Below are 27,966 nucleotides of genomic sequence, written 5' to 3'. Positions count from 1 at the left end.
TATGTACGTAAAAGAATACTGTAATGTATACAATTCATAACTATATGATAAAGAAGAATAATTTTTTATTATCAGTAATTTTTTAAACTAAATCTTTCATTTTTTAATTCTTAAGCGAAACCTTTGAACTATGGAGTATTTGAATCATTGTAAGTTTTGATCATGTGCCTATTATAAAAATATATTTTTGATTAACTATATTTACAAATATAATTTTTTATTTCAGAATAATAATTAATTGAATGCACTGTTTAATGAATTTCTATTGTAATCAAAAATGGAGAACAGAGTGCCACATAAGTTATAATATTTTTCTATTTATTTATAAAATAACATAATTTGATTTAGTTTTTACGCATTTATTTATAAATAAAATAAAGATCGAAAAAACTAGAAAATAAACCGACATTAATATTTTTCCTATCAATAAAAGATGTGGCAACGCTCGAGAAATGTTTATGACAAACTAATGACAAAACAAAGAAAGGTTATCTTATTTAACCAAAAACAAGTAAGATGTACTTCTAAATCTACTTACTCAACAATTACAAATTCAGATGATTGTCCTCCGAAAGAAGCACAAGTGGTTATTTGTGGTGGTGGTGTTATGGGAGGTGCAGTCGCTTATCATTTATCGCTTATGGGATTGGGATCTGAAACTGTTCTTGTAGAAAGTGGCAGGTATTGCATTACTCTAGAAATTAAATATTATAAATATTATTTTATGGCGGAACCTTGCTTTTTAGCTAAATGATTGTACTTTCATTGAATTATTTTAATTCTCTTTATATCTTAAAGATTAGGAGGTGGTACGACATGGCATGCATCTGGTCTAGTCGGTGCTTTCAAACCAAGTTTAGCACAGGTGAAATTGGCTCAAGATAGCATAGCGTTATACAAACATTTAGAAGGGAAAGGTCTTTCTACCGGCTGGAAACAATGTGGTAGTCTTTCTTTGGCACGTACTAGAGACCGCATGACTGCATTTAGACGAATGAAGGCTCAATCTGTGTAAGAATTTAAAACAGATATAATACAACATTTATTTTGATGTATGATGTTCTAACTTATTTTATAGATCACGAGATATCGAATGTTATTTGGTTTCACCAGAGGAAATCAAGCAATTGTGTCCATTATTACATGTAGAAGATCTCATTGGTGGATTATGGATTCCTGGTGACGGAGTAGGTGATCCATATCAAATATGTTTATCATTGATTAAAGAAGCTAAAAGTAAAGGTAATCATTTGTTTTTCTTAATTATAATGAACATATTATAAGATCTGTTTATTACATATGCCATTGTTTATTAGGTCTTAGAGTTTATGAAAATTGCAAAGTTACTAAGATCATTAATCAAGATAATCGTATTGAAGCAGTTGAAACCACACATGGAACAATAAAATGTTCACATTTTGTTAATTGTGCTGGATTTTGGGCACGCAATGTAGGAAAACTTAGTGAGCCATACGTAAAGGTTGTATTACATTTCTTTTTACTATATTATTTAATAAGGATTGTGAGTATATTTTTAAATCTAATTATTATTAGGTTCCACTTCATCCAGTGGAGCATTATTATTTGCATACAAAACCAGTTAATGGTTTAGATCCTATGACACCAGTAATACGTGACTTAGATGGCTACATCTACTTCAGAGAAAATAATGGTCGTATATTAGCAGGTGGATTCGAACCGGTTGCAAAACCAGCATTCGAAGATGGGTCAATACCTGGTTAGATATAGATGTAAATCTGTCTTGTGAATTATCATTTATTGTTTGTAAACAAGTATGTTTTTAATAGATATCATTCTGAATTGCTTTTAGAGGGTACTAATGAGAGATTTCTACCTGAAGATTGGGATCATTTTCATATTTTATTAGAACAAATGCTTCACAGAATCCCGAGCTTAGGAAATGTAATATTGGAAAAATTGTGCAATGGTCCTGAAGCGTTTTCTCCGGATTGTAAATGGATTGTTGGAGAAGCTCCAGAAATACGTAATTATTATGTAGCTGCTGGCATGAAGACTGTAAGTAAATACTTAAACATTTATAATTCATTTTGAAATGATTGTAAATATAATTTTGCATTAGGTTGGTATATCGGCTGCTGGTGGAGTTGGTCGTGCTACTGCTGAATTAATAGTGAATGGATCAACTTCGTTAGACATGTATGAATTAGACGTTTCTCGTTTTCTTGGTTTACACAATAATCGTAAATTTTTACGTGATCGAGTAAAAGAAGTACCTGGAATGCATTATGCATTGCAATATCCTCATCACGAATTTAAAACTGGGAGAAATTTAAGAATGTCACCTATTTATCCTAAACTCAAAGAAGCTGGCGCTGTTTTCGGTCAAGTGATGGGATACGAACGACCATCCTGGTTTCAACCTCTCAGTGAAAATGGTAACATTATTATATTTAAATATAATTGCATATTAATTAAAATAAAATATTATATTAATTATAATATTTGATTATAGATTTAGATTCGAGTGATATATTCCAGAAATGTAAACTGGCATATACGAATACATTTAGTAAACCACCATGGTTCGAACGCGTTAGTTTGGAGTATGCAACTTGTCGGGAATCAATCGGTCTCAGCGACTATTCATCTTTTACTAAGATCGATTTATGGGTACTTATTATCTTAAGATTACTTATATCAAAGACAATTATTCTCTAAGATAACATATTGTTATACATATTGTAATACACAATATTTAACTTACTCGTATTTATTTTTTTAAATGTTCTTAGTCTAATGGCATGGAGGTAGTAGATTTATTGCAATATTTATGTTCAAACGACGTTGATGTAGCTGTGGGCAGTATCATCCATACTGGAATGCAAAATTATCGTGGTGGTTATGAAAATGATTGCAGCTTAGCACGTATTGCACCAAATCAGTAAGTATATTTTATACAATTTATATAGCTCAAAATTAATGCAATACTGCTTATTATTATTGTATTTCAGTTATATGATGATTGCACCGACTATTCAACAAACACGATGTAAATACTGGATTAGTAGGCATTTGCCTTCAGACGGCTCTGTTGCTGTATCTGATGTGACATCGGCGTACACTGCTATTTGTATCATGGGACCTGCTACAAGACAATTGTTGAGTGAATTGACTGACACTGATCTGAATCCTAAGAATTTCCCATTTTTTACTTTCAAAGTATAATATCTTTAATAAATCTATTATTTCTTTATCATTCTTCTTACTAAGAACTTTCTATTTTTTTATAGGAGTTAGACGTCGGCCTTGCTAATGGAATTCGTACAATGAATTTAACACACACTGGAGAGTTGGGCTACGTTTTGTATATACCAAACGAAGTAAATGAAAAATTCTTGTCCATTCGAATACAGCAATTGAACTTATTATACTAAACTTAGAATTAATTATATAAATTGCTGTATATTTATTTTTAGTTTGCTCTACACGTTTATACGAGATTAATAGAAGCCGGTGAAAAATATGGAATAAAACATGCCGGTTATTATGCGACACGAGCGTTAAGAGTTGAAAAATTTTACGCGTTTTGGGGTCAGGATTTAGATACTTTTACTACTCCTCTCGAATGTGGTCGTGCATGGAGAGTAAAATTTGATGTAAGTAATAGCAGTACGACATACTTGGAACATTCTCTGCATTTACATATATTCTAATTTAATAATTCTTTATGTTATGTTCAATAGAAAGGAGTAAATTTCATAGGAAGAGATGCGCTTTTGAAACAACGCGAAGAAGGAGTTAAACGTAAATACGTCCAATTATTGTTAAACGATCATGATCTTGAATTTGATACATGGTGTTGGGGCGGTGAGCCGATATATCGAAATGGAAAATATTGTGGTATGACAACTACTACAGGTTATGGTTTTACATTTAGAAAACAGGTAACAATTTATCCTCCCAATTATTAGCTTAAAAATTTTTTTATCCAATTCAATCAGTTATCGAATGACTGTAGACGTAATGAAATTTGATATTAGTATAATCGGTACGAATAATGAATATTATTTAAACTTTATCATTTCATTTCTATCTAAAACATAATTTGTACTATAGGTTTGTCTTGGATTTGTACAAAACTTTGATTCAAAAGGTCAGCCACAAGAAGTAACAAACGAATACATATTGTCAGGAGATTACGAAGTGGATGTTGCAGGAATAAAGTTTCACGCAAAATGCCACTTGCACAGTCCAAATTTACCGACTAAGTTTCCTGATAAGGAAAGAGACGCGTATCACGCGACGCGAGATCATCAAACTTTGTAATTTCTTGTAAGCGTAAGCCTTTGATTTTCTGTACAAACAATGTATGTAGAAAGTTTAATAAATTATTTAATAAGTCTCATTCACATAAATCGCTACATCAAAAAACTTCTTTTTATAAATCGTATTATATGCATGTATGTATGTATATATATAAAGAAGAGGAACACGCGCAGCATTAAATACATTTGTGTTTCTCCATTAGTTAATTAGTTAGTTTTTTTGTATGCATTTCATAACTATAATTCTTACAAAACTACACCAAAAGTAAATAGTAATAATTGTTTAGTTAACTACATTCTATTTCACAGAGTTCCAAATGCCTTATAAAACATCTGGGTGATAATGATAATAATAATAGTAATAGCAATAGCAATAGTAATAATAATAATAATAAAAATAATAATAAAAATAATAATAATCATAATAATAATCATAATAATAATAATAATAATAATCATAATAATAATAATAATCATAATAATCATAATAATAGTTACTGAATAAACATATTCGTGATTGATTATAATCCTTAACGTCGAAACGAGTATATATATATATATTGTATAATATATTTACTCTTAACGTAAATTATATATATATATATTTTATTATTTAAATTAGCCTAACAAAATTTTTAGTACTATAATATATGTGTATTGAACACCATTATTTGCATGTATTTTAACATGATGTGTTTAAACCGACATTTGTGCTATATAACATGTACGATGTATAATGACACACATTTTCACTCACACTCTTTATCTGTTCTCTTTTCTTATTTTTATAAGTATTCTTCGAAAGACACATTTTATAAGACTATAATATTCGTTGCTTTCATTTCCATTAATGCAACGGTTTTTTGTTAAAATATTAACATAATAATGGTTCGCTTAGTTTTTAATTTAATTAACCCTATGACTATTTAAGGCGTATATATACGCTTTGACGCTGTTTCATTAAAATATATATATGTATATATATGCATATATGAAAGGCATGTATATATCTTCTCCGTAGAGACGATAAATAAATTGTTAATAACAATATACGACATTTAGTCACAGTAACTTATTTTGGAACATTGCTCCATATTTACATATACATATATATATATATATATGTATATATATAATATTTAATACCTAACCATCAAGAAATATTATGCCCAATGTATGGTACATCTATTCGTACAATAACAACTTTTTACACTTACTTATTTACGATTGTTCGTTTGTTTAGTTTACTGTACATGAGTAGACAATGGAAAACAAAATATGTTATCACTCAGGAATCTCCGATTCGGGTGTAGGCTGCACTTGCTTTTGAACCATACATGATCGAGCTACTGATTCGAACAACCTGCAATAAAAATTATGTTTTAACGTCTTATATATAGGGATAAAAGTAAAAAGGATAATATCTACGAAACATACTTTTCTATTTCTGGAGCGCAATGGACAAATTCGTGCGTCCAGAACTTGTAAGTAGGATTCTTAATAAGTTCGATGAATGTAATAAGAAGGCCCCAAGGATGAGGTCTGTTGACAATGAGTCTTTCGAGAAGGACCCTCGTAATTTGTTCCTGTATTGCTTCAGCATTGGCTTCAGCAAATAAATAAAGTAGCGTACAACTGAAATAATGTGTATGGCTATTGGGATAGCGAAGTTGATTAGCAATAGCATTTAAAAATAAGTAACGACCTTCGGTATCAATATCAACAGCAAGACTTTGAAATATGTCCATGTGCGCGGAATGCGCGATTGTAGACATGTTAGGTGTATGGCCTTTACTACGTATAAAGGAAATTGCTTGAGTTCCAACATAAAGAACCAAAGCATTCATCAATTGAATGTTATATCTTACACCCGGGTCCTTAGATACTTGTAGATGGCCACGTACTTCTGACACGAATGTAACTGGTGTACGAAGTTTCAAATAAGAATCCAATTCTTTTTTAAAACTGAGTGGCTGAATCATGGAAGCAAAATTAGTTAGTACTCTTGGAGCATGGGCAATTTCTTGAAGCATATCAACTTTTAAATTGGGAGTAAATGGATCAGGCAAGCGCATATTTCTTGGGAATGCGCTTAATATGAGATTTCTCATTTGTATACAATTGGGTGGAATTACGTCACAAAATCCATAATGATAATCGCAAAGGAACTCTGGAAAATCATGAAGTAATACGAGTAATACTCGGAGAGTACCTTTGTACAGAAGCGTTACGGGTTTTGCAAGTTCTGCATTGCGCAAATAAGGAGCAAGATATTTAAATAAGTCGATGAGAAGTTGAGCATACATTCCCCAACATTTTTGTTGGGGAGTAATAACTAACATACGTCCAATAAAAACCCTATGGGAAACGAGTTCCAACCAGGCATAACAAAAGCCTGAAGCTTTGGCAGGTCTTAATATGTGTAACGTATGACAGAAGGCTGTCAAAACTTGGTAATTGACTGCTTCTAATACAGGTTCAGGAGCACAAAGCTCTAAGAAGAGCATGATGAAAATTCTATGGTATGGTAATTGTTGGAAATCTGTTCCACGCATTTCGTGATCTTGCAATAATACTCCAGCAACTATTCCAAGTACTTTGTTTAATAAATTGATTTTCGTATGAGTATTTGTTGTATCACCAGAATGTTTTACCAATAGTGCAACTAAGCGCACAAAAGCGTCTAACGAGTGAAAACATTTCGCGCGAACAACTGAAGCAACCGCATTGGTTTCAGTTAATGCACGATAACAAAGGTCTACGCACATTTGAGTGCTTAATTTAAAAAATCTAGTTATGAGGTCATCCGTTTTTAAAATTCCATGGATATTCATTTGATGAACGAACATTCCAAATGCTTTAGTAGGATCACGAGAATTAGTAGGATTATGATGCATTGAAACCCATTCACGTAATAAATATTCAGTTTTCTCCATTAATCCTGGTGGATCATCAAAATCACGGGCCTGTAATTAAGAAGTACAAAATAAATAACAAATTAAAACTAATATCTTTGAGCCTAAAATACCTCAGAATTTACTTACTCTCACCTGGAGAATTCCAGAATGGATATGTGCTGTTGGTCCTGCAGGTGCACGATCGGCTAATACTGCAGGATCATGGTTTGCACGTAAGGATTCTATTAAACTGGTAAGTCTGAAGAGTGGGATTCTATAGAAAAGACATAAAAAGAAACACTGTAACATAATGCAATTTCTATAACATTAATACAATATTTACCCTTCTGGTGGAGCTCTATGATGTGCAATTCTCACAAGTATTTCAATCGTGTGAAACAGATCAGATTCTGTTACATGTGTCGTTTGTCTTTCATCAATAAGGTATAGCTGAACCAACTGCATAGCGAATACAGTTGCCATAGCATTACTAGCATCCATAGCTTGCGCTAAAGATAAATCATACTGTGGAAGACTGATCAAATGAGATCTAAAAAATTAAAACATTCATATAATTTCATATAAATTACCATTGTGTATGTGTGTGTATGTGCATATATGTAAATTATACGTTGTAACTGTTATGTTTTATATGTTTAAATATACCTTATCAAACAATCCACTGCTTCAAAGTTATAACGAAATTCTTCTCTACATTCCGTTAAGATACGAGTGACGTGTTTGTTTGTCCACTGCATACCATAAGCACGTTGATCTTGAAGACATTTCAAAATACGTAAATGAAGTTCTCTGTAACGTATGATTATTTCTGAATCCATCACTCCACTAGATAAAGTAGGACCATCTAGCAATCCTTCGACAGCCTGAAATATTCGTTGATAAAATAAATTTCTTCCTAATAAATATTATTAGTTCCATATATTTAGTGTTATGGAGCAATTCTTACTTTTTTTAAAAGCGTCATTGCAGCACCTGAATCCCTTGATCTTCTAGTATGAATAATAGATTCTAAAAGACTATGAAGTGCTACATGTTGTGGAGGTGATGCTGCTGGGCCCATTGCAGAAAGCAGGACTTCTACCTCGGCTGCTAGTTTTTCTAACATTGCTCCAACTTCATCGTTACTTACAGCAGCTGCGTAAGCAGCTACTTGTTGCGCTGCTACTGCAACGGCTGAATTGGTAGCAAATGGAGCTACAGTAGTTTCCTTAAAAACGAAAATATAGAAAAAAAAATTAATGTTAATGATATTATAAAAAAGATAAATTAAATTTAGAGACAATTTTAAATATAATTATATTAAATTAAAAGATTACCGTCACTGGTTTTGGCACGAAAAGCGCTTGGGTATCTCTTTCAGATAATGGCAAAAATCCAGGAATATTTCTAGCAAATTCTTCATATACCGCCATTTGCTGAGGAGTTACTCCACCGACTTTTAATCGAATTTGTTCTGGCATTCTTTCAGCTTGATATTTAGCTAAAGGATCGCAATATCTTCTTCCTTCCTGTCGTGCAATTTTTCTTAATTCAATTTCATTGAGCAAACGTTTATCCATCTCTGGTATTGCTTTTTCAACAGCTGTTTTTTGTACAAACGCGCAAGCAAGTTCCATATTATCAGTAGCTACAACAGTCGCAGCTTGCTCTGCTAATTCTTTTTGCTGAGCAGTTGTACCCATCATTGCTGTTAGAAAAGCTTGCTTCAGATTGGTACTTATTGATGTTAAAATCTAAAAAAAAAAAACAACTAATAAATCATATATATACATATATGATTCTATCATACATTTCTACCGTAAAAGTCGTTTAGCTTTTTGGTGATTATGTCCATGAACTACACGTTGTCCACCAGAAAATGAAAAAAAAAAAAAAAAAAAAAGAGAAAAAGAAAGAAAAGAAAAAAAGTAATTGAAACCAAGAAAATGAACAATGTGTTGATCAACAAAATGGGAAAAATCTTTGATATTAATCAATAATATACTGATAATTTACCTGATCTCTACATGTAATCATGGCCATTCCAGCAGTTAAATTGCGAACCATATGACGTGCTGCTGTTCGCATTCTTACTTCTTCAGGATCTAAAGCAAAATCTTTCCTTACTATTTGTTCGCTAGTAGTTAAAGCTATTTTAATAGATCGATCGACAACTGGATGTATCCATTCTTGTATAGCTCTCTCAACAGCAGGACGAATAAATTGTTTTAAATGAGGATGCGTTTGAAATAAAGGTAACTGAAAATAAATAATATGTTAATAAAGTTCTAATCTTATTGTTAATCATTTTCTACAACTTTTTGAAATACTTTATTTATTTAATACGTACTTGATTATTAATAGCAATATGTTGAGAAATATTAGTAATGCCTGTAACAGATATATCCATGTAACTAAAACGTGGTTCTGGTGGCCCAGTAGGCAAAGACGGTGTCGTGTTAGCAGGGGGTGGTGGTTGTTGAGCAACTATAGTTCCTGCTGTCGTTGGTCCAACTAATTCTTCGATAGGAGCTTGCGGTTGTTGTTGATTGTTTCCTGTTTCTGCCTTTTTATTAGGATGCGACAATTGATAGTCCAAGTTGCGTAATTTTTCTGGATCTTTTAGGTAAACTGCTGGTTTTAATTCCTAAAAGATGAAATAATTATTTTATTATCTGAAAAATACAAAAATAATGTAAAAATTAAAAAATAGTTATGTAAAACTTACTCCAACATCAATACTAAGGTTTTTACAAAGCACTTCAATTTCAAATTTTAAATTCAACTTTAAATCTGGCTCTTGATGAAGTTCTGCTAATACATTCATAATCGCCATTGTCCATGGATTGGGAGGGCGAAAAACACGACTTTTTGCACAACTTTCCAAAACTTTGGCAACGAAAGGTACGACGTAAAGAAGTTCTTGTTGACCTTTGTGATATGCTTCAACTAATAAACTTTTTAAATCAATGTCCACCTGTCATATTAAAATTACAATAAAAATACGATATAACATATGTTGTGTATTTAACAATAAAATTACAATAAAGATACAATATAACATATGTTGTGTATTTAACAATAAAATTACCTGTAAAATAGGCTTATTTCTACCGAGAGTTAACATTCCAAGCCAATGTCCTAAATTTTTTAAAAGAGATCTGTCCGAAAAATTAGCTATTCCTTTATCACTGCGTAATAATACCTGATAAAAAAATTGATAATTATTTAACGTAAAAGATTTATACAGATAAATGAACGCTTAGTTGTAATTACCTTAATGTTTCTGAATGTTTCTCTGGTTACCATTTTATTAACTTCTGGAAGTTTTAAACAATCTAAAAAATTCGAATATAAAGCATGAAAGTTTAATTCAATACTAGCACGTTTCATAACCAAATATTGTGCCATCCAGGGCCAATAATCTTCGGTAACTATTTCTCGAATTTCATCACACTTTTGTTGCAAATTTAATTGACTAAGATTGTTAAAAATAAATGCAGTTTTATCTTGTAACGCTTCAGGTGGTGTTGTAATTTTTTCCTCTTTGTCCGTTGCCACGAGCAATGTATCGATATTAGTTGCATTTGCAATAGAAGGCTGAAATTAAAACCGATCATTCGATTAAAACACATTACCATAATAAATTAATACAAATCATTTTGTTAAATAAAATATTTCTATATAATATATTTACTCTGGCAGAAAGTGAAGTAGTTGGTGTCGTGGAGGGTTTAGCCTGAGTCGTACTTGTTGTTATAGTTGTAGTGGTAATAGTCTTGTATGGCGTTGTAACTGGAGCCAACATAGCAGCTATTGTTTTTGGAAGAACAGGACCCTGAGGTCTAGTAGGAGGTTCTTGTCCTTGCAAACCAAATTCTATATATTCAATTAAATGCGGTGGAAATTCATTAAAGTGCTGAATGTTTCTCACATGTTCGCAATATGTTTGATAATCTTTCAAACGACTTTTAAAACGATCTAGGGCTGTTATACCAAAATAATACATTTTACTACCATCTGGCTTTCTCAAAGCATCAAGAACAAATCTTAATGCTAATCCAAGTGTCATATAGCTATTCACAAGACCCCTTTCAATAATTCCACCAAATAATTGTGCTGTTATTTGAAGTTCTTTATCTGGATATTGAGGGAAAAAACGATATTCTTCGAACAAATTTCGAAGCATACAATTGAATACCTCTCTCTCTTTTGCTGCCTGAATCTTGAAATTTTTTCAGCATATCAAGAACTTCATCGATAGATAAGGTTGGATGAGGTGGATGATTGTATATACATTGAAAGTAGCTATTAGCTTCGTCTTCAATTTCTTTTGATACATTTTGAGGCATATCAGGAAACAAATTGGATGTTTCAGGAATTCTTGCTTTTTCTATACCCGTTGGTGGGCCGAGTCTTCCTAACCCACCTATTGTACTTCCAGGTAAAACAGAAGGACCTTGGGTCCCAACCGGACCAGAATGAAGTTGTGAAGATAATGGTAACATTGGAAATGGGCTTGCAGATGGTCCAGTTAATCTAGAAGGAGATCCAGGTGCTGAAACCAAAGGTCCAAGTGCTCCTGGTAAATTAAATGCAGAACTACTAGGTGGTCCAAGACTGGATCCTAACCCCATAGAAGCAAGACTTGTACTTAAATTTCCCAACGGATCCACTTGTTTAGAAGAAAACAACTAAAGTATTACAATAATTATTAATATAAACAAATATAATTAACATTTCAAGATTTACCTACAAGTGAATGCGTACCTGTCCTCCTAATGTCGCAGGATTAAATGGTTCTAAACCTCTGTGTCTTAAAACTCCTGGTGGTGGTGGTCTACTCATGGTGCTTTTATTTAACATTAAACTACAATTTTGTACCATTGTCATTATTGCTTCGGAACACTCTTGAGAAACATTCCTGAAAATAAAAAATTATTTAACAAATAGCTTAAGAACAAATCAAGAAGAAAGATTTATCAAAGAACTTACAGAAAGACATTTACTATTAAAAAACTTACCCAGCACAGACTTGCAAACAAGCAAGCATAGTTGTAAGCGTTTCTTGTGGCAACTGACTTGCCTTGGGCACTGTAGGATCTTCTTTAATACCAGGGCCCATTACTTGTGGACACCGTCTTTGTAAAAATTTAACACAAGCAGCAACAAACACTTCTCCATGGTCTCTAATCTTATCAGTCAACCATTTTTCTAATTTTAAATATTCACGTCGAGACGCCAGACATGCTAGGTCAATAACAAATGGAAATGATTGCGCATTCAACAAGGCTGATAATGCTTTAAGATCTTGCGCAACGTCTAAAATGCGTGACAGTCTTGTCTGATCGTGGTCACCACGTATATACCATTCAGCCATTGCATGCATAATAATAGATTTGACTTTTATATTATTAACATGCCACGCATGATGTAAAATCACCGCAGAATTAGGATGATTCCCCAAAAATATAGGCATAAGTGTACTTAACAATTCTTGTCTAAGTAAAGTTATAGGCGGATTAATTTGTAGTAACGCTAAGACAAGTACGTCCGGACAATGTTGAATAGGCCATTTAAAGATTTCTTGAACTGGTCCATACAAACCCCTCTCAGCAATATATAAAAGTAATTCAACAAAGTACAATGATCTCCATGTTTGTGCTTCCTTGCTATCTCCTTCTGGAGGTGCCTTCAATACATCAACAGTAACTGAATGGTATGGATAATCAGCAAAACAAAATATGTCAGGACACTTCAAAATTTGTTGCACTAAAGAAAATTGACCCTCTACATTTTCCCAATGTCGATAAAAAAGTTCTACAGGAAAGAGTTCTGGAGGATATCCTTGATTTTGCAAACCTAATTTCAATCCCATAATTAATAAATTCAATCCCTGTCTATCTTTGATCATAAACTCAGCATGATCCAATTTCACTATAACTTCGCTCCAAGGTATTGTTGATTGCTAAAAAAAAAATAGAAAAAATAAAAATATACAAATAAATGTTGGATTCGTGAAAAAATTTAGTTACATACTATTTCTTTCAAAGTCTGAACAAAAACTTCAACATTCCAAGTGGTTGGAGAGATATTTTCTGATGTTTTTTCTTTATTAGCATCTTGAGTAGAAGCAGAGTTTCCCCAAAATGATTGTAAGCCTCCGGCATCGTCGAGATTATTGCAGCTACGTGCCATGTGAGATAAAACTCGAGCAACGCATGCTGGAGATATTTCTCTGGCCCCTAGGCCAGCCAATGCTGATCGACATTCTTCTACGCTACTAGTGAATCCATATCCTAACTCCATGATCAACTCCACCAGCGAAGTGCCATCCTAAAAGAAACATTTTTCAAATATAATAACACCTTCCAATTACAAATATAAATAATAATAATAATTATTATTACGAACCATTTGATTGACAGCCATGTTTAATTCAATTTTGGCTTGCGGAGTTTCCCCGTCGCCTGGATACAAGAGTGGTGCTAGCACCACTGGTACCAGTTCACGGGGAAAATCGCGCCTTAAATTCTTGAGAAATTTTTCCTTAGCTTCAGAAGAAACACCAAATTGATTAGGAATATGAAAAACCTGTGAAAGTATAAGGTGCAAAACTTCTGGCGATGAATCGTGTAATCCCTCCTCGTGATTCTTATTGCTTGTCTCCGAATTAATATAATTTTTAATTAATTCGGGTAATTGTTTTTTAACGTATTCTTGAGACAATGTACGAATATCAATATTTTCTGAATGTTGTAGTACGATAGCATAAGCAACTTCTTGTACCAATGTCAGTCCAAGTACCTTCTTCAGGTGTAAAAAAAACTGTGGCGATGGATTCAAAGTCTAAAAGAAAAAAAAAAGAAAGAAAATTTTATGTATACAAGCTATACGACAAACTATATTATTCTAGAAAAGATTAGATTTCTTCTTCTTTTACTATCAACTTATACAGGGTGTCTGAGGTTTTTCTAGCTAAACAGTGTCAACATATTCTATACATGAACATAAGAAAATAATATTATACAAACATAAATCACTTAAGTCTTCATTAAAAATTACTTTAAGTATAACAATCGACTGGAAATTTAAGAAAAATCCCATTGCTGAATAAACATGAACATTTATAATTTAAATTACTTTTTAATAAAGCTTTTAGTGAATTACATTTATATAACATCTTCTTATTATTTTCGTGCATAGAATACAGTAACACTATTTGACCAGATAAATCTTTGACTGTCTGTATATCAAGACAAAGATAACGCTTGATAAAATATATTATATTATAAAAAGGAAATAAATAAGACATGCAAAAGTAAACCTTCTGTTGATGTAAAGGATGATCTATTGCAAAACAGAAGTTAGAAATCAGAGAAGGCTTGCTGAGCAGATTGGTACACTCTTGCTTTAGAAGCTGTACTTGAAAATAATCCTTCGCACTTGATTCCGGTGGCTCTCCAGTAGAGAAATCGACGTATGAGAGCAAAGAGCGCAGCAAGTGTCGGTCTGCCTCCAGACCTTTCCACTGTACCAACTGAAATAGAGAATAGTGACTGATTTTATAATTAACAATTATTTCTTATAAATATTACTTTAACATGCATATACATATATTAATATGTAAAAATGGAATAAAACAAATATACTGTATATAAAAATAAGTCATGAAATAGTTTACACAGCATCTCTCTCTTTTTCTCACACACACATACACACACACACACTCTCTCTCTCTCTTTCTCTCTCTAGTCTAAACTACATTTAAAATAGCGCAAAAATATATTTTAAGATCGAATTAAGAAACGTAACCGATGTATCGCGATACTAATGATTGATACACTAACTGAAAAATAAATTTTGCACAAAAGGTATAGGAAAGGAAAGAAAATGTTCGATCGATTGAATACCTATTTAAAAGAATACGTTAGATGAGTATCGTTTGAAGTTAGAAACCAATTTTAAAATATATGAAGCGTGTTGTGGTTATGAAACACGAAAAGAACTGCGTAGATGGGATATAATTGGCTGTATCCCAACGACTAAATTTTCAAGATCATAAAGTAATTTGTAACGATAAAATACGAAAAAAAGTATCGAATACAATGCTTGGAAAGCATATTGCGTTATCATCGAAACGGCGTGATCGCGTTAGAAAAAGAAAGGCGGGAGGAAAAAGAGAAGAAAGAAAAGAAGGAAAAGGAGGAGAAACAGGAGGAGGGAAAGAGACGTACAATGGAACAACAGGTCCTTAGACCTTTTTTCTTCTTCTTCTTCTTCTTTTTTTCTTTCTTTTCCCCCCGTAACCTGACCCTCCGCCCCTCACACTCTTCGCCATCGTCCCCCGCCATTTGTATTTTGTAATTTTAACACTTACAAGTGATATTTCCTTGCAGCTGTCACGAAAATTTTTCTTATTCAAATTGGCAACCAAGTAACTGATTTGTGACAAAGTAAAAGACAACGAGTCCAGGTTCATAGTTCCATGAATACGACCTCGAAAGCTTCAAAAACGTTTGAAGCTTTCTTCGGTATCCACGAATTGCCTCCCCGGATTCTTTCTTCGTAAAAAGCATGAAAACTACATTGGCACAGTCCTGCGACCAACATCGGGATTAATATTTTGAAATACTATTTTAGATCAACTTCATGGCGAGCACAACAGAATAATACTGAAAACTTGACACACAGAGCAATATTATATCACACATCACCACTCACACTTTATAACACTCCACTGACCTCTTCAACTGGTTCTTCTAAATTCCTACCTGAATTAGTTAATATCGATAATTCCAACGATTTGTCGATAGAGCGCACTGTACTGGACCAATCAGAGCTGTCCGACATACCTCAATTGTGCAACTAAATACATAAATATTTTATTTGTTTATTAAATTTTCATTGTACACATATATTTTTTCGTTTATTATTAATATTAGATTTATCTATAGAGAATAAAAAAGAATTTTATATTATTTCTAAGAGTGTTCCTCTTTTCTTGTCCAACAGTAACAATTATGTAATTCCTAAAGATTTTTAATTAGTTGTAAAAAGAGTTAAATTTGAAATTTAAGTAATTAAGTTAATGGTTATAGAAGAATTTTTTTCAAAATTTCGTATTAATGTTGCATCAATTTGATTAAATCGAACGTATGTGACGTTGTAAAGATTACGCAAAATCATACTTCCGCGACAATTATTGTAACTTCTGGAACGCATTTCGAGCATTGATAGAATCATCCGTGGGGTATAAAATTCGACTTAATAATGGTAACTTTGTGAACGTTAGAAAAGAAGTTACTGGAAAAGACATAGATCTACTTGAGGATTGCGTGATAGATTAAATAAAGGCACATTTTATATCGCATTAAATAAATAAAATTATATTGTCAGTATGTCTGACTGGGATACAGCACCGATTACTTTACGAAAACGTGCACCTAAAGCATCAACATTAAAATCAGAACAGGTATTGTATTAAACCTGTACTGTGTAGAATATATCAGAAATATATTACATTCGATTTTTATTGCTGTTTATTTAAAAATAATTGTCTAGGAAAGATTAATGGGGATTTTTCAAATCTCATCTTTTAATATCAATCTAGCCAAGTAGTACCACATTAAAACAATTGAAAAAGTTTAATTTTTTTTTTAATTAAGAACGACAGATAAACAAAAGTAGTTATCAAGGGAAAGAAAATAATTAGAAATAAAAACTTCTACGTTTGACCTAATCTTATCTGTACCAATAACTGCGTCGAGCCTAATTTAACATCTTTTTTTCTTCTTATCAAGAATAATTATGTAAAAGAAGTTGTATTTACAGGCAGTGAATGCAGCGCGACGTCAAGGTTTTGCTGTTGAAACACAGGCAAAATGTAAGTTCTTTTTTTCCAAGATCCCCAAAATATCTTCGAGCCTTTAAAAAAAGATGAATGAAAATCAAATCAAATATTCTGATCAATTTAGACATTTAAAACATACTAATATCATTCATTTATCAATTAAACAAATTCAACAATTTTATGACATTTAAAAGAATAATATTATTCTTGTATTGTTTGTAAAAAAAATCCATTGTTTTAAATGTTCTTTGATTTATTTTTTGTCAGGGGGTGGTGGTGCAAATAAACAACACGTTACCACAAAAAATACTGCTAAATTAGATCGTGAAACTGAAGAACTTAAGCATGATAAAATTCCTCTTGATTTGGGAAAGCTTATACAGCAAGGTCGACAGGGTAAAGGATTGTCGCAGAAAGATCTTGCTACGGTAATACTGTGTAGCTCAGATATATTTGTTTATATCTGCAAAATATATTCTAAAGTTTCTATTAAAGATTGGTTTCTATGTGCATCATAAAAAAAATAATACTATTATAAACACAAGAAATTTCAAGTAATTATAAAGTATGATGATGTTAAAACGTTGAAGTAAGTCGTCATGTTATGGTGGGTTTGATTTAATTAGCTAATTATTAGAAAACAAAAATTAGCTAATTACTTCTAAACGGTAATCATTTATGATGTCTTGTGATTATAACTTGAAAAAAATCAGCTATTATATTAATATTTGTACTAAGTGACTCGTCGACGTATTCTTTGTTTGTAGAAAGTTAATGAAAAGGCGCAAGTAATAAATGATTATGAGGCCGGTCGTGGAATCCCCAACCAAATGGTTATTGGTAAAATAGAACGAGTGCTTGGCATAAAATTGAGGGGAAAGGATCGTGGGAAACCGTTAATAGCCCCCGGGACGAAGAAGTGAATCTCGGGGGAGTTGGAATCTTTACTTTCTATCCTTATATATTGCTCCAGCAAAAATACTTCTAAGAAAGACGGTAGAAAAAAAGTCATTAAAATTACCTATCTTTCTTTCCTTTGATTATTTTGATATTAAATGCTACTGTTTGTCTCTTTGCTCTGTAAAATAAAACAAGTGATATACGAGTATATATATATATATTAGAATATCATAATTACAAATTCAATAAAGTTTATTCAGTTACCTTTATATAAAACATTTATTAAATCTATTTAAATTATAAATTACTAATTGCATTACATGTTAATTAAATAACATTATAAATCAATGATCAAATAAAGTTATTAATTTATGATAGAATTCCGAATAGTAATCAATCATTCGACTAGCATTAAAGCTGTATATGAAATAATTAACCATTAGATATTTTACACGTATACATGTAGTAAAATAATACTAAACTTTTCTCTTTATGTATAACTGCATATTAATATTTGTAATTATGATTATATACAAAAAATTGAGGTATGTATGAAAGCAAAAACTTTATTTATATATCACCATAATTAAATAATTCATGTATCATATTCAATATTTTAATCCTTTCTCAATGGGAAGCTATCGCTGGTTATACCATCTTTAGTAATAATTTTTATGCTTATCCCATCACCAGTGTAAATATCTCTTTCTGCAGCAGATATAAAAACATCTTTCAATACTAATAATGCTTTTTCTTGTGTAAGTAATTCTGGTGTAACACCTTCTTGATTTTTATATCCAATCTGAGAATCACATCAAATAAATATAAATATTAAAAAAGATATCTTTTTAATTTTGTTTCAACCTTCATAATATACCTGATTATCAAGAAGTGGTTGTAAAAGTGCACCAGCAGATCCTCCAGCTCTGTACATTGACTTTTCGCAATGTCCTATAGGATCATAGCTGTAAACGCATCCTTTACCATTCTCATCTAATCCAGCAAGTACGTTGCTCACGTAATAAGGAAAAAATCTTTTATAGTAGAGCATAGCTGAAAGCATTTGAGCTACAGCTGGTGTTGTCATCTTTTTTTGATGTTCATGCTCGTACATCTTTTAAAAATAATTTTAGTAAATAGTTCTGTGCTAAATTAATATTTTTACATATTATAATCTTAAATTACCTGCATACGAGCAGCTAGCAATCTAGTCAAACTTAATGTGTCACACCAACAACCAGAACAACCTAAGACAGTTGTATCCGACAAGGAAAACAATTTTTCCTGTTCCCTAGTACAAATAGAGTATCCTGTACTAAGTCGATTATCTGCAGCAATTATACAAAAATCTTCACCAGCAAGAGCTACGACACTCCTATAAAAATTAGTGTTCAATACTTAATTATTATGAAACATTGTACTTACTATAAGTATATACAAACAATATTAAATAAATTTTAATCTATTTATGGATGTTATATCCAAACGAATTAATATTAAATAAATTACATTTATATTTGAATTTTGAAAATTATTGACTAAACAATATTAGGTTAGATTTATATTTTACCCTCCATTATCAGCGTAGGGGCTGAAATTTAGTTGTTTAATTCCTTCTCTTTCATAATCAGGCAAACCTCGTGACATTCCATTCGGAGAATAAAGAGCCATATTTTTAAAGAAAGAAATATTAAAATATTAAAAAGACTTAAACACCGACTGTGGATGACAATACACTTTCAATTGAACTGAATTCTTACTGTCGCACACTCAATGATATCGATAATCGTTGCGTCAAAATGTGCTCATTTACTATTGGTAGTAGGAGTTTCGTATCAGCCATTCACATGCGGCGAATACAACCTAACCAAGTGTTAAACATACCAATGAAAACTGTCAATTATGATATAAATAATTCTCAACTGGGTTAAAAAATAATTCAATCTTACAATAAATCATTTATTTTAATATGCCAACAAATAATATTGCTTACTCAAATATTAAAAAATTAGATATATGTTGATAAAATTTCGGAGGGACAGTCTTCTTTAATTCTGCCTTATCTAACCACTGATATTTCAAATCGTTTGCAACAGATCCATTTACATATCGAGCTAAATAATAAAATACTTTAGCACCATACTTGCCGCTTTCTTTATTCGGTTCTAAATATTTATATTTATGGAAACCTATAGGTGCATTTCCATAAAATTTAACCCTCAATTCTGTACCACAAAATTCTTGCAATACTCTCTCCGCTGCCTTTAACATTGTAAAAAATTTTCTTTATATTATAGTTTTATTAAATATATTTATATATAATAAAAATAATAATAAAATAATGCTTACCTGTCTCATCGTTTCACCTTCTTTTCTAATACCCTGAGGTGGAACCCAGGATGCATCACCATTGATATTCTGTTCTACGAGTAAAACCAACGTTCTGTCCAACTTCTGCTGGAGACTAGTCTTGTCATTAGATTTATCATATTCTGAAATGAAAAATGTATTAAAAATATAATAAATTAATTTATTGAATTATTACTGAATTCATATACCTGTAACTTTAGGTGCGAATTGAAAGTTTTTTAATTCTTCTTGCCACGTATCTTCAAATTCTTGCATTGTTTGTAAAGAAACAACATCCACATCTTCAGCTTTAACATCCAATGGCTGCTCTTTCTCGAGTTTTTCTTTTTCTATTTGGAGCTCGAAATCTGATTTCATGCTATTTTCATATTCTATTCTTTTTAATAAATTATAATAATTTGATTCTAATTCATTCATGGGTTTTGTTATAATTGGATGACGTTCAAGACATACAGCGGTTAACAAATCCCATTTGGATTTATTATTTTTAGTTGTGTTTATTAATCTTTTGCAATGCCACTGAAAGACAGGAATTGTATTCTTAACTTCTCTTAAAATACCTGTAAAAAAAATTAATTCTATTACAATATATTATTTTAAAATAGAATATTATTAATATATAATTTTATTTACTTAATGAAACATCAACTTTCAATGATGCTTTGAAAGCCTGCTTGAACATTTTTTTTCTTTTAATATAACCTAAAAGATATTAAATTTAAATTTAATTAAACGTGTCTAAGTAAAATAAATATGATACACTTTTTATGTTAGGTTTTTAATTTAATCTTTTGTAATTATATTTTTCGATAAGTATGCTATGCTTAATTCGGAATTAAATAAATATAATAATAAATTGAACAGCCAAAAATATGGCCATCAAGTTGACTTCTTAAAACTAGATGATACTAGAGGCTGAGGCATTAAAAAGTTTAGTTATCTACGCTTTCCTTCAGTTACAAGACGTTAAAATTTTTGTTATTATTATTATTTTTACTATTATTATTATTATTATTATTATTATTATTATTATTATTATTATTATTAATTGGCATTATTATTGAAAGTTTATTGCCGCAAATACTAAATCCAGCCAGGGTTTCGTAGGGATCCTGTAGGAGTGATGCGCCATTCATATTCAGCTCATATGCCATTGACTGAAAATTTTGGGGGACTGCTTGAATTTATAATAATTTTTTCGTGTAACCTATTCTATTTTAATATAAATTTTTAATTATCATTAAATATAGTTCTTTTTTTCTGTATTTGATGCAATTCATTATTTCATAATTATTTCAATGTTTGAATATTTCGCGCGCAACACGTGATTACACGAGTTCCTGTCCCCCAGCAATGTACATGGCGCGTCCCTCCTATAGGGTCCCTAAGGTGACACACATGGACACGAGTCGCTTTCATAGTGTGCCACTTCGTGGCCAACCGCCAACTTCGGTTACACTCGGCTTTCCTCGACATCCCAAACACACGGACATGGAAAACTTTCATTGTGTGCAATCCCAGTGGCACAGGGAGAGGGTAAGATTTACCCACGATCTGACAGCACTGCAGCAATCCCAGCGATCCCATTCGTACGATAATTATCGTACGCGTACGATAATTAGAGGTCCTGTACGATCCAAAATTCGTGGCGTACGATCCATTTGGAATTTCGGGAACTTGATGACCTTTTTTTTTTTTTTTTTTTTAGTCAAATTTTCGAAAGGTGCACCCCCACCCCAACCCTTACTCCCACTACCATCTCACCGCCACTCCCAGCACGATCTCCCGTTTTCAAAAGGTCATCAACTTGAAAAAGTTGGGACTTGGACACTTCTTTGGACTTTTTCAAAATTCTGTCCGAGAAATTGTCGGATTTCAAATTTTCCCGGGGCGTACGATAATTTTCTGCCGCGTACGATAATTTTGCGCCCCTGTGTCCATCAAACGAACTAAAGTCTCTGGGATCACTGAGCAATCCCATTCGTACGATAATTATCGTCGCGTCACGTTCATCTTGTACGATAATTTTCGATTTTACGATAATTATCACTGTCCTATTTGGAAATTAAAAAAACTTGATGACCTTTGAACAAAAGGGGAAAGTTCAACGGTTAACGGGTTCAACTTGTGATTTTAATTAGATATCTCGAGAAGAAAGAACCACCACTGTACGATCTGATCTCCTTCCCTGACGTACGCCGTACCTACGGCAGTTTGTTTCAACTTGAAGACTAAAAAAAAAAAAAAAATAAAAGTTTTTTTGAAAAAGTTGGAACTTGTACTCTTTTTCCTGATTTTGAAAATCTAATCCGACAAATTCAACAAATTCAAAATTTTTCCTGTGCGTACGATAATTTTACGCCCCTGTGTCGATCAGACGAACTAAAGCTTGGAATCACTGGTCACGTGACCTGCTCATCTTAATCGGCGTGCTGTTTTGTTGTGAATCGGTGTAGTACGTTATGAAGTTTTCTCCATTCACTCGTTTTCTCATCGATTTATTTTTATATTTAAATTAAATATGTAAGTAATTAAATGTGTAATATTAATATATTCGTTATTTTATATAACAAATTAATTATGAAGACAATATTGTTATTTTGCTTTATTAATTTTATACAATATACTACACAAATTGAATTGTTTTCATTTATTATATTTTGATTTCAGATTTAATTCTACATTTTATAATAGGTATTATACTATTATAACCAAGAATTAGAAAATAAAAAACCATAACATTATTATTAATTTATTATATCAAAAATAATTAAAATCAATTTCCTTTTGTAATCAATTATTTTGAATTACAACATGAGAATCGCAATAGAAGGGTGTGCCCATGGCGAATTAGAACTTATTTACAATAGCCTACAGAAGATTGAAAAAGCTAACGGGGAAAAAATAGATTTATTGATATGCTGCGGAGATTTTCAATCGACAAGAAACTTATGTGATCTAAAATGTATGGCGGTACCTGATAAATATAAAGACATGTGTACTTTTTACAAGTAAGTATTAACGGTAAGAAGCTACAATTTCTTAATAATTAATGAATTAATGATATAAATATCTTATAGATATTACTCAGGAGAAAAGGTTGCTCCAGTATTAACTATTTTTATTGGTGGTAATCACGAAGCATCAAATTATCTTCAAGAATTACCGTATGGTGGATGGGTTGCTCCTAATATTTATTATCTTGGTTATGCTAATGTTATAACAATAGGTGGTATTAGGATTGCTGGAATTTCTGGTATTTATAAAAGTCATGATTGGATGCAAGGACGTCACGAGAAACCACCTTACACTAAAAGCACAATACGCAGTGTTTATCACATTAGAAATATAGAAATATTTCGACTAAAACAGGTAACTGCAAACATTGTATTCATTAACAATTGTTAATTATATATACATTATTTACAAGCAATTTTTTTTTAACAGATCTCTGGTAAAGTTGATATCTTTTTATCTCACGATTGGCCGAAAGGAGTAACTAGGTACGGAGACGAAGAAAAGTTATTAAGGAGCAAACCATATTTTAGGTTTTTATCTTTTCTTACATTGTGTGTGTGTGTGTGTGTGTTTATGTGTGTGTGTGATATAAATTTAAATATTTAAAAGCAACATATAGTATATCAAATATTATATTCTAGGACTGATATTGAAAATAATGCCCTTGGTAATCCAGCGAACATGGAACTATTACAATATCATTATCCATCATATTGGTTTTCTGCGCATTTACATTGTAAATTTGCAGCTCTTATTCCTGAAAAAGATGGAAATAGAAAAACGAAATTTTTAGCATTGGATAAGTGTTTACGAAAAAGAAAGTTTCTTCAAATTTTAGAGTTAGATCATAATCCTAATTTACCATTAACTCTAAGCTATGATTTAGAGTGGTTAACTATTCTATTTTTAACAAATCATTTACTCAGCGTTAAGAATGGAATACATTACATGCCTGGACAAAACGGCATAGGCAGATGGACGTTCACACCAACTGCTAAAGAAAAAGAGCATGTATTAAAGAAATTTAATTATGATTTAAAAGTACCAAATAATTTTGTACGAACTGTTGAACCTTATGATCCAAATTTAAGGAACTGTCAAAATGAAACACCTAAATTGATAATAAATAATCAAACTACTGAATTTTGTAATACCTTGGGCATAGATGATCCTTCAGTATTATTGAAAATTATACTAAATGCAAAAGAAACAAAACTTAATGACACATCAATGGAATCAGCGTTAGAAAGTACATTAGAAACTAGTGATTTCTGCATCACGTACGAAGAAGACAGTGTATGCGAGGATAGCGCAAATAATACTATAGAAATGGTCAATATACATTATAGCAATGTATTACAAGTAGAAAATATAGAATCTGATAGTAAGTATATTAAATAATAATGTATAAATGTTATTAAAATAAAAAAAATTATAAATTTTGATTATAATTTCATTATTCTATTTTTTGTTTATCTTACAGGTAATAATACCATTACACAGTTAGAACCAAAATGTAAAAAGTTTAAAAGAAGAAATCATTCTATGTATTCTAATACTCTTTAAATGTGAGCAAAACTTTTTTTTTCTCAAAAAGACAGGAAGAAGTTCATTGACGTAAAATCTTACATAGCAAATTTGACTTATTCCAAATTTTCATATGTATATAATTACATATTTTTTTGTAGAGTATATCTCTTTAAGATATATAGAAATATATATCATGAAAATATATGTATAAAGCAATTGATATTTTATCTTGATTAGTAAAAATCAATTAATTGATTGATAAGTGTATATATATTATAGATAATATTTCTATTATATTTCCATGATTTACAAATTAATCAAATTACATTACATTACATTACATTACAATACATTGCACTGTATATTACATAATGTTTTATATATATTTAGATTAAATAAATGTATAATATTAAAAAAGAAATGATTATAGATTATACAATAATAATTTAACTTTTTGCACTGAAAAGTTTATTTTAACTCAAATTATACAGTTATTAATGTTATTAATAGGAAATTATTTGTATTAAAATTGAAATGATTCAGGAGCAGAGTCATTTCACATTTGTTTTGAAACTTGAAGGCTCTGCTCTAAAGTCCTCAAGTGCAAAGGGTTAAATATATAGAACTAATTGTTTCAAAGAGTCAAAATGTTGATCTATTAAATAATTATTTAAAATATCAGGATAAATTGATTCGTAGCACTTATGTAAATAGACAAAAGTCTTCAGTAGTTCTGTTTCACTCTAACTTGGTTGTTAATCTTGACGAATAAACATTAATTAAAACGATTACTTAAAAATTATTTAAAAAATCACTACACACTATCCAAGACGATTCAATAGCATGACGTCAAAATATACATTTATTTGAATCATTAATTAATTATAAACAAATTATACTTACAAAGGATATTAAATCTAGAAACACTTATTCGTGACAGTCATTCTTCTTCGATAGTATAAGATAAAAAATACAAAATAATGTAAGAATTTATTAGAGTAAAAGTTTTCATTCATTGAACTTTTACATACCTGTGCACACTCTGATATTATTATTGGTTATTTTATTTTTTTTCTGTGCCTATCGATCACTCTCACAAAACGATACAACATACAATCTCAGTGTTCATAGAAACTGAATTTCATCAAATTTAACAATGGTTCAAAATTCTATCTCACAGAATGTGTTATATTTTTCCTTATTTACATTAATATTCACGCTCCTCTCCTCCATTTTTCACCATTACTAAACTTAGTCATTTCTCGACCACTTACGCCACATGTGCCGATACCTACTCTACCGTTAACATTCTCTGGTGTCGCAAATATGCTCTTTTTTATTACACCCTTCTTCGAAGACTAAAAATAAATGAAATGTTAATTAAGTAATTGTATATTTATAAAAAGTAATATTGTTTTTTATTGCTTACCTTATTTGTAAAAGCTAACCATTTATTTTTCTCCATCTCGCGTTCCTCCTCAAGTTCCTTGAATCGTTGTAGCTTTCTTTGTTTTTTTTCTTAAGATATTCTCTTTGTTTATTTGGATCAGCTCCTGCAATAGCAGCCGCTTGCATTTTTCTGTAAAGTAATTAATTCATCATTTAACGCAATACAACCCCATAATGTTATGTATATTAATATAAGTTTTCATATTTAATATCTTAGTCAATTAATAGTACGAATAATAAAAAGTACATACAATAATCTGTAAAATGTTTAGATTAAAAAAAAGATTATTAAAAAGTACTTATAATACTACATATGTGATTCCATGTTTGCAACTGCTGTTCTTAATACATCTGTAACAATACTTAGATTTTATTATGGATTATAAATAAAATAAAAAATAAATTTCTTGTAGAAATAGTCTATGGTATCTGTTTACCTTTTCCTGGAATCCACAGAAGTACACAGATAACAGGAAACCAAGGGATCAAATGAATGATAATGGGGTTTCAGGTGGAAGCACATCATATGGTAGAATTATTATTGTGGACCAATGGGATTTGAATACGAAGAAAAGAATAATGAATTAGTAATAGTTAAATAATTTAACAAATTATCCCTTCATGTTCCACTGATATTAAATAATGCTTATTAATATAAGTGTAAAAATATGAATTGATAGGTTGATATTAATATAAAAATTTTAACCCCTTGCACTATGATTTAACGCATTGAGCTGTACATTATATTTTATGCTTATGTTTGAACATTTATTTCTCATGTTAGGATTATGAAGCATATTACAAATCTCATGTGTTGTTATAGTGCAAAGGATTAATAAATTTTGTATATAATTTACTTTGATTTTTGATCTGCCCAATCAGATGCTGGCCTTTTAGCTATCGATTTGAGTTGACTGAGCATGGTAACATCAGTATTTTTGTATTCATTAAACGTAACGTTTACAACTCCATCTTCGCTTATAACATCTATAGTTGCCTCGTAATACCTACAAATAAAATACTGAAGTTTATTATCTAATAATTTGAGAATAATACATACTATAATTAATAAGTAGTTTGTTAAGAACTTACTTGCCATCTTCGCTCCATGGAGCCATGCACTGATCACCAACCTTCCATTTATTAGCCAACACTGCAAGCAAAATAGGATCTTTAGCATCCATGCCATTGGCTTGCCTTTTTTCCTGTTGTTGAGATTTAATTAAATCATGCGTTAGTTCTATTACTTCTTCGAGATCGATTTTTAATTTTAAAAGTTCTTCATTGGTTGGATCTGTCGTAAGAGCAGCCTCAACCTAAAATATACGAATAAATAATAAACAATATCTGTTAAAATGTAAAAATAATGAAAAATATATCAAAAATTCAATGTTGATAACATAATGTTAGTAAGGTTAAGAAAATATTCATAAAGTTATTACCTGTTGAAGTTGTAATTTGTAATTCTGTAAATCATCCATGATTGGAATGAAATAATAAATTATCCAAGATATAAAATAATAATTATTGTTGTTTCTGTTCGCGATTTTCTATTATGAACTCTTAAACATTAATTACGATAAAACACAATAGTTCCCCAATAATTAACCTAAATCTCGTAAGATGGCGTATTCGTCGTTCA

At 30.9% G+C, this 27,966-nt stretch overlaps 7 protein-coding genes across 9 annotated transcripts; 3 read left to right on the top strand and 4 right to left on the bottom strand.

Annotated features, from left to right (window-relative positions):
• The first annotated feature begins 13 nt into the window (after window positions 1–13).
• On the top strand, window positions 14–4,397 carry LOC107065059 (pyruvate dehydrogenase phosphatase regulatory subunit, mitochondrial). Of its 2 annotated transcripts, XM_089169885.1 has the most exons (16): window positions 14–149; window positions 227–487; window positions 558–681; window positions 799–1,011; window positions 1,079–1,242; window positions 1,317–1,480; window positions 1,555–1,738; window positions 1,832–2,037; window positions 2,102–2,417; window positions 2,495–2,652; window positions 2,775–2,923; window positions 2,994–3,201; window positions 3,273–3,362; window positions 3,459–3,638; window positions 3,726–3,926; window positions 4,099–4,397. In XM_089169885.1, the coding sequence occupies exons 3-16, from the start codon at window positions 608–610 to the stop codon at window positions 4,306–4,308; spliced, it is 2,517 nt and encodes an 838-aa protein (XP_089026011.1). In that variant the 5' UTR covers window positions 14–149; window positions 227–487; window positions 558–607; the 3' UTR covers window positions 4,309–4,397. The 2 variants fall into 2 exon arrangements, with proteins under 2 accessions (XP_089026011.1, XP_015173855.1); XM_015318369.2 differs by having other exon boundaries at window positions 227–681.
• On the bottom strand, window positions 4,355–15,960 carry Not1 (CCR4-NOT transcription complex subunit 1). Its single transcript, XM_015318211.2, is given in 20 exon segments — window positions 4,355–5,670; window positions 5,745–7,273; window positions 7,352–7,478; window positions 7,548–7,754; window positions 7,871–8,088; window positions 8,172–8,432; window positions 8,542–8,958; window positions 9,221–9,463; window positions 9,555–9,851; window positions 9,933–10,181; window positions 10,296–10,409; window positions 10,481–10,804; window positions 10,902–11,415; window positions 11,417–11,898; window positions 11,975–12,128; window positions 12,229–13,172; window positions 13,244–13,540; window positions 13,619–14,053; window positions 14,532–14,744; window positions 15,585–15,960. Coding segments are annotated over 20 exon segments (7,206 nt in total). The 5' UTR covers window positions 15,687–15,960; the 3' UTR covers window positions 4,355–5,591.
• Window positions 15,961–16,441: 481 nt separating this feature from the next.
• Window positions 16,442–18,233, top strand: mbf1 (multiprotein bridging factor 1). The gene is made up of 4 exons (XM_015318210.2): window positions 16,442–16,679; window positions 17,039–17,090; window positions 17,325–17,485; window positions 17,825–18,233. The coding sequence occupies exons 1-4, from the start codon at window positions 16,605–16,607 to the stop codon at window positions 17,978–17,980; spliced, it is 444 nt and encodes a 147-aa protein (XP_015173696.1). The 5' UTR covers window positions 16,442–16,604; the 3' UTR covers window positions 17,981–18,233.
• Window positions 18,234–18,507: 274 nt separating this feature from the next.
• Window positions 18,508–19,720, bottom strand: Prosbeta6 (proteasome beta6 subunit). The gene is made up of 4 exons (XM_015318209.2): window positions 19,528–19,720; window positions 19,143–19,332; window positions 18,835–19,071; window positions 18,508–18,759 (listed from the first exon to the last, which is right to left on the bottom strand). Exons 1-4 carry the CDS (start codon window positions 19,626–19,628, stop codon window positions 18,574–18,576), a joined length of 714 nt encoding a protein of 237 aa, XP_015173695.1. The 5' UTR covers window positions 19,629–19,720; the 3' UTR covers window positions 18,508–18,573.
• Window positions 19,721–19,777: 57 nt separating this feature from the next.
• mRpL46 (mitochondrial ribosomal protein L46) lies at window positions 19,778–22,546 on the bottom strand. Of its 2 annotated transcripts, none has more exons than XM_089169887.1 (6): window positions 22,411–22,546; window positions 20,961–21,029; window positions 20,516–20,887; window positions 20,307–20,449; window positions 19,951–20,219; window positions 19,778–19,820 (listed from the first exon to the last, which is right to left on the bottom strand). In XM_089169887.1, the coding sequence occupies exons 2-6, from the start codon at window positions 21,007–21,009 to the stop codon at window positions 19,793–19,795; spliced, it is 861 nt and encodes a 286-aa protein (XP_089026013.1). In that variant the 5' UTR covers window positions 21,010–21,029; window positions 22,411–22,546; the 3' UTR covers window positions 19,778–19,792. The 2 variants fall into 2 exon arrangements, with proteins under 2 accessions (XP_089026013.1, XP_089026012.1); XM_089169886.1 differs by lacking the exon at window positions 22,411–22,546 and adding an exon at window positions 21,875–22,004.
• A 165-nt stretch (window positions 22,547–22,711) lies between these two features.
• On the top strand, window positions 22,712–25,663 carry LOC107064977 (lariat debranching enzyme). The gene is made up of 6 exons (XM_015318206.2): window positions 22,712–22,850; window positions 22,998–23,338; window positions 23,408–23,699; window positions 23,775–23,875; window positions 23,987–24,729; window positions 24,829–25,663. The coding sequence occupies exons 2-6, from the start codon at window positions 23,142–23,144 to the stop codon at window positions 24,909–24,911; spliced, it is 1,416 nt and encodes a 471-aa protein (XP_015173692.1). The 5' UTR covers window positions 22,712–22,850; window positions 22,998–23,141; the 3' UTR covers window positions 24,912–25,663.
• Window positions 25,664–25,906: 243 nt separating this feature from the next.
• Window positions 25,907–27,947, bottom strand: Spf30 (Splicing factor 30). The gene is given in 6 exon segments (XM_015318205.2): window positions 25,907–26,233; window positions 26,305–26,393; window positions 26,396–26,454; window positions 27,182–27,331; window positions 27,417–27,640; window positions 27,767–27,947. Coding segments are annotated over 6 exon segments (705 nt in total). The 5' UTR covers window positions 27,806–27,947; the 3' UTR covers window positions 25,907–26,089.
• Window positions 27,948–27,966: the final 19 nt, after the last annotated feature.

The sequence above is a fragment of the Polistes dominula genome, unplaced genomic scaffold (genome assembly GCF_049000335.1).
Source record: "Polistes dominula isolate Pdom_NZ unplaced genomic scaffold, Pdom_raw_medaka contig_49, whole genome shotgun sequence".
NCBI classification, from domain to species: Eukaryota; Metazoa; Arthropoda; class Insecta; order Hymenoptera; family Vespidae; genus Polistes; species Polistes dominula.
Note: the sequence above shows the minus strand (reverse complement) of the source record. Positions and strands in the feature narration are given on the sequence as shown.